The sequence below is a fragment of the Dermacentor silvarum genome, chromosome 4 (assembly GCF_013339745.2).
Source record: "Dermacentor silvarum isolate Dsil-2018 chromosome 4, BIME_Dsil_1.4, whole genome shotgun sequence".
In the NCBI taxonomy this organism is placed as follows: Eukaryota; Metazoa; Arthropoda; class Arachnida; order Ixodida; family Ixodidae; genus Dermacentor; species Dermacentor silvarum.
Window position 1 is genome coordinate 121,682,538 of NC_051157.2, and position 6,094 is coordinate 121,688,631.

At 48.3% G+C, this 6,094-nt stretch overlaps 1 protein-coding gene across 1 annotated transcript; it reads left to right on the top strand.

Annotated features, from left to right (window-relative positions):
• The first annotated feature begins 486 nt into the window (after window positions 1-486).
• LOC119450607 (nuclear pore complex protein Nup98-Nup96) lies at window positions 487-5,311 on the top strand. Its single transcript, XM_037714111.2, has 2 exons — window positions 487-848; window positions 3,398-5,311. Exons 1-2 carry the CDS (start codon window positions 767-769, stop codon window positions 5,179-5,181), a joined length of 1,866 nt encoding a protein of 621 aa, XP_037570039.1. The 5' UTR covers window positions 487-766; the 3' UTR covers window positions 5,182-5,311.
• Window positions 5,312-6,094: the final 783 nt, after the last annotated feature.

Genomic DNA, 6,094 nt, shown 5'->3' on the forward strand with positions numbered 1-6,094 from the left:
ACAGCGAAGACTTTTCAGAGTCCCAAATCCTGACCGATCTTTTGCAAGAATTTGCTGAGAGCCTTTGGAACTTCACGTCGATCACAAGGGTTTATCCAAGGTCCCAATAAGGCCTTTTCAGACAAAGGCTGATGGATGAACTTGGACATCTATTGTGCCAATGATTGGGGGAGGGGGGGGGGGGGGGTCCTTGCAGAGCATATCGCGGGCAGATGCACAAAGCGTGTTGTATATAGTTGCGCGCTGCTGCACGTAACTACCGGAACGCATCCACCATTCCTCCCTTCCCGCAGAGATCACCTACCCTCGCCCACTTACACCAGCCCTTTTCGAATCGCAGACCCATGCTTCCCTTGTCAGCTTACCTGGGCTTTTCGCGTCACCCCTCACGTCATCTCGCCAGCCGCCCACGATCGCCAAGCTGCTTACGTTCCGGATCGTAAATCCAGCCGTCGCCTCAAAAACAAGGCGGCGCCGACCGGACAGCCGTTGCGTGCGCGCTGGCCGAGCGTGGACACTGATTGAGCTTGGCAGGCGAGGCCGCGCTGTGCGCGCTGGGGACCCTGCATTCGATGCCTCGTCGTCCGGACGCCCAGTGAGAGAGTGCTTGGAGCTACCGGGCGCGGAACAGGGCGGTCACGGCGACACCGGCCTGTACGAAAGCCTATACACGAATCCTTGATAGGAACCTTGCCCGGGCGTCGTGGTGGCTTCCTGCCGGCAACTTTATTTCTTTCGACTGGTCTCTCCTGGACGTCCTGATCACATGGCAACGACTTCGACACGCCCTTTGGCAGTACTTGCTGCACTGGTGATCTGCATCGGTTGGAACCAGCAGCTGTACGCCAGTGAGTATACGCGAAAACACGGGAGCGAAGTATACAAGAGCAGTTGGCAGCTGGCAGAGGCGAGTCTGTTACTTCGTCGGCACAAGAATGCTAAGGAAATGAGAACGATTCGCGTTGTCGTACAGCGTTTGGAAGACAACTTTACAGAGCCTCGCGATGAGCTTTTCAACCTACCTCTATTACGTTCGGGATGGGAGAGAAAGTGCCAACGCTACCCTGTACGCATTCCTCAGGCACCTTTTCCGTAGCTGCAAGCGCACGCTAGCAACGCGGCTAACCTCATGTGCAGCATTGTACTGAGCATTATTTTGGTGCAGGAGACATTCAAAGGAAGTACACACATTGCGCCACTATGTCAGAGCGTTCGCCAACTGTTGGTAGTGGCGCTTTGCGCATATATGTAAAAGTCTTTTTAAGCATATTTGTATCAATGTACGTAACTATTCATAGAAATTAAGTTAACAAAATTATAAAGTTATACAAATTTTGTAACACATGTTGCGTTGTTGTAGCAATGAAACTTGAACGAGTACTTCATGGTATAAAAGGTAGCATTACATATTACCATTTTTTCGCAGTAGTATACCGCTGTCTTTTGCGTTAGCTTAGATTGGCTCAGCAACGTCGCTCGTTGCCGCGTGGTACTCCGTGTAGGGAAAAGGCAACATTATTTTTTGCGTTACTGAAGAGCTTTTTAAGGCGAGAGCCTTAGGTGTCTATGTTGGCGGTGACCTTGGCGTGCTTTTGGCGGTCACCTTGGCGAAACTGCGCCATGACGAAAATTGGCCGACGCCGCAAAAATGCTCCGATTGACGTCACATTTCTCAGGTACGTTCCTGCAAACAAAGTAAATTAGTGGCTTTGAAAAGAAAATTTGGTGCATTTCGTTTTTTGTGGCAATCGATCCCGGACCTCCGGGGTGCGAGAGGAGCGCCCTTCCCTGAAGCCACGGCCTCTCCTCCGTTCTGGCGTACTAAAGGCGTGCCTAGTGCGTGCGTGATCACACACGTCACGTCGAAGCCATCTAGCTGACTAAAGGTGTGGCCTGGTGCATGCACGAACATGCCACACTTTAGGTACTACGTTAAGTTACGTTAGGTACATTAGGTACTACGTTCAGGAGGTCGCCTTAGTGCCACACGTGTACTTCCCATGACGGCTCGTTATGTCTTGCAACCGATTGCATAACTAATGGTTAATCTGTAACTTAATCGGTTATACAACCGATTGTATAACCGTTGTATAATCCCAATTGTATAACTTAATGCATTACCAGCATGTCCTACAAAGAATTCTAACTCCGATTGTATAACTTCATGTATTAGCAAATGTGCAGCAGGCTTTAGCCTTCTTGTGTGACAAGAGTGCAACAGCTGCCGAACTTTTTTTTATTTTTTTCTGTGTTAACAATGCCTCGAATTCTAGTATAAATTACCGGACGACTGGTTCCCCGGTAGAATAATGGTGCTAAAATAAACACAAAAAATAGGATAGTGACGAAACGCTCCATAAAGAGCAAAATAACTTTTATGATAATAATAATGAAATATACTTTGAATTTACATTAGCATCGAAGAAAACGTTCCTTTATTGACTTTATTAGGGAGGGCTTTAAGTCGTGTTGCTTGGGACATGTGACCACACGAAGCATAAAAAAATGCGCCCGTTTGACCCGACAGTACGACTAAAACCTTTTAAACGGGTTTACAATGATCTATACACGCTCAAGAATACATTGTGCACATACGAATACTATTATAGCATCATTGCGGTGTTGAAGGTTGTGTTCGTGGACTCTGCTCCTGTTATAGATAAGTTGTTTTTTTTTTTTTTCGACGCTACACCGAAACAAGAAAGCCAATTGTTAGAGCAATATTATTTCGCGGATTGGTGATTGTTCACTATTCAGCATTAAAAAGTGTATGCGGACTGTCGTCAAAAAACTAAAAAAGAAACAGAGACCAACGGCTCATTAATCTCTAATAGACACTAGGTACAAGGATGCTCAACAACTTGTCAAATTGATGCCATGAATAACGTTTCTAAAACGAAGCATGTCCAACCCCAGTATACGGCGTTTGCATTTAAGGCATTTGATTTAATGGACACAAAAGCAGCGATGCAGGCGTGATAACCCAAGTGCCGAGAAATCCGAGACATCCCAGGAGCTGGACATACGAGGATACAACAATATTCTGCACTGACTTCAGGCCCAATTTTTTTATATAGTGACTTACATTTGGCTTTCAATTTTTTTATGTCTGCTGGGCAACCATCCCTGACTACCGTCATGTGTGATCGAGGGAGGAAAAGCTACTAAAATAAGTCATTATTTAAATTAGCACACAATGATTCACGGCCACTCCATCTTTGTCCTCGTAAAGCTTCTTAAGAAAGCTCCTGCTGCTTCAGATTTCTTAAGAAAGGTTTTTGTTTTCGAAAGCATGTCTTGAGCCTTAAAAACTCTTGACTAAACTATTTTATGAGTATCAAACTAGGCTGTTAAGAATGAAATTCTGACCGCCCAGTATTATTTTCTTCGGGCGCAGGAGCACAATTCGTCAAAGGAGGAGGCGTCAAGGGATCCGTCAAAGGTGGCGAAGGAGAAAGCTTCCGGCCTTTCAAAGACGAACTCGGTCTCGGGTTTTCCGGTAATGGCGGCACCAAGGGGTCCTCATCATTGAAAGGCTCCCTCGCTGGCACCAAGGGAGGAGCAACCATGACAAAAGCTGGCACGTCATCCTTCGGTTCCAAGGGAAGCTTCGGATCGTCGTCTCTGAGCAGCAGTCAAAGCAAAGGTTTTTCGGATTTGGTCAAAGGTAGCTTCGGCTCGAGCAGTCTTCAGCAAAGCCAGCAGTCCGCTGGGCTAAAAGGTGCGAAAGGAAGCATCGGGTCGAAGGGCGAGTCCATGAAGGGATCAAGACTAAGTCAAGAGCTTAGTCAGATAAAAGGCATCAAAAGTGGTCTGGAAAGTCAGTTGACGAAAGGATTCGTTAAAGGCGCTTCCGCGAGCGATTCCAAGCAGAGCCGGCAGTCATTTGTATTAGGAGGGATCAAAGGAGGTCAAGATCTTCTTACTAAAGGATCGACCAAAGGAGGGTCCTTGAGCAGCTTATTGCAAGACCAGCAATCGAGTGAAGTGAAAGGTACAAAAGGAAGCAGTAGCGTAAAGGGAATTTCCAGAAGTCAGTTCGGAATGAAAAATTTCGCTAAAGCCGGCGCCTTCGGTGATCTTGCGCAAAGCCAGAAGCAGAGTAGCTTGGGAGGCACTAAAGGTAGTGATGGCCTGAAAGGAAGCCTGCAAAGTCGTTTTTCTGAAAGAGAATCCTTCGGCAGCTTGCAGACCGGACAAAAGTCTACCGGAACGAAGGGTTTCAAAGGCGGCAGCGGTAAATGGATTCTGGAACAACAAACCCAGAAGTCACAGCGACTGGTCAACGACGGCGGGGCCTTTGGACTCGGTGGCAACGCTAAGCAGTCCTCTAGCATGAAAGGCTCGCTGAAGGGCGGATCAGCAGGCGGGTCCAGACAGAAAACGCAGCAGTCTAGCCTCGAACGTTTCGGCCACCAGACGCACCAGTCTCACTTCAGCTCTTTCAGGGCAAATGGTATTCTGAGAAGCGTACACTTTCAAGGACCAACAGGCCAACAGAAGCACCACTCACAGCAGACTTTCAGTTCGCATAGGTGGGGCAGCAAGCATGGCTTCGGTGCATCGAAGCAGTCATTTAGCAGCCAACGACGGCATTTCGGGGAGACTGGCCTACTGTTTCGTACACAGCAGCAGCAGTCGAACAAGGGAGCCGCGTTCCGTCAAGTCGGGAAGAGAAACCTCTTGCAGCGGAGTCAGAAGCAGATCAGTCAGAGTGAGAAAGATGCCGGGTCATTCCAACGTGGAAGCTCTCAGCTGACTGGCAAAGGACAAAGGCTGCAAAAGCAGGCGGCTGGTGTGTCCGGCTTTGGCTCTCTCTCGAAAGGCCAGCAACAGCGCGTCGGCCAAGCTAGCGAAAGTTCCTCCCTCTCCCGAATCCACAATGTCCAGGCAACAGCGCAGCAAGCGATCGGCCAAAAAAGCCTGTCGGCATCGAGTTTTGGTCCAGCAAAAGCAGTCTCAGGGAAGTCGAAACTTTCTCTGGAGTCTGGGCTCGTTCAGGACTTGAACTCTGCTGCGGCTTCACAGCAGAAAGCGTCTCAGCGGCAGATGCAGTCAAACCAGGCCGCAATGAAAAGGTCTTTCGCGCTTGGGTCTTTGAGTTCAGAGTCCCAGCAGAAATCCATGAATGGACTGCTCCAGCAGCAGCAACAACAAGTGCAGCAGCAGAGGCGGTCTTAGCAGTGCCGTTAACCTAATATGGACAAAGTACAAGGCATGGAATTATTTTCAGCATGCACGTTTTTTGAAAGTCAAACCGTCGTATACCTCACTTTCAACCAATATGTCCAATAAAAATAATTTCCTAACTGCAGCGAGCTTCTGCAACATTTGTCATCTTTTTACTGCATCGATCAGCAGTTCCGCACCACATACGAGTTACTGCACCCATTACTGCATACCAGTTCCGCACGATATGTGTTGCTTCCGCATGCACACGTCCGAACCCTTCACAAGTTCCTCAGTTAACGATTCCAAGAAAAATAAATGAATTTAGCACGGTCAAGCATACTTGCGTATCAAGTACAAAGGTCCAACAAAATGGAAGAAGACAAGCGGAAGGCATCGCGCTTCACATAAACACGAAGAGACGAACACACACTGATCTTAGAACTGCGAGGTTTAAATTAACGATGAAAATTATATAGTCGGGACTTTGTGCCATAGCAGCAGCGTGTGGAAGGCACTAAACAAAATGGGGCCATAAAAAGTCACACTTTCGCCAGAAAGGCGTAGCATCGATCACGATAGCAAGTTAGTGGACAGCTATACCAAGTAAGGTTAGTAGTTTTAGCGGCCGTATAAACTTGCAAACATAGGCATACTAACTAAATTAACAAGCATGGCGTCACGCGCACACAAGCAAACATGAATACCTCTAACGCGCTGACCGCAGAAACTCGCTGTCAAAACGCTGGAGTGAGGAAGCGCGGCGGCAGCAGCGAGCGAACTGAACTTCATGCTGCGTCTCGCAACAACGCGAACTAGCCGCGAAAACACAGCGCACGGCGGACTGTGTCCCCGTCTCAGAGGGTGCTCGCGACCGCCCGGGCCACCCGGAGTTGAACACATGCCCCCTCCCTACCATCCCTCA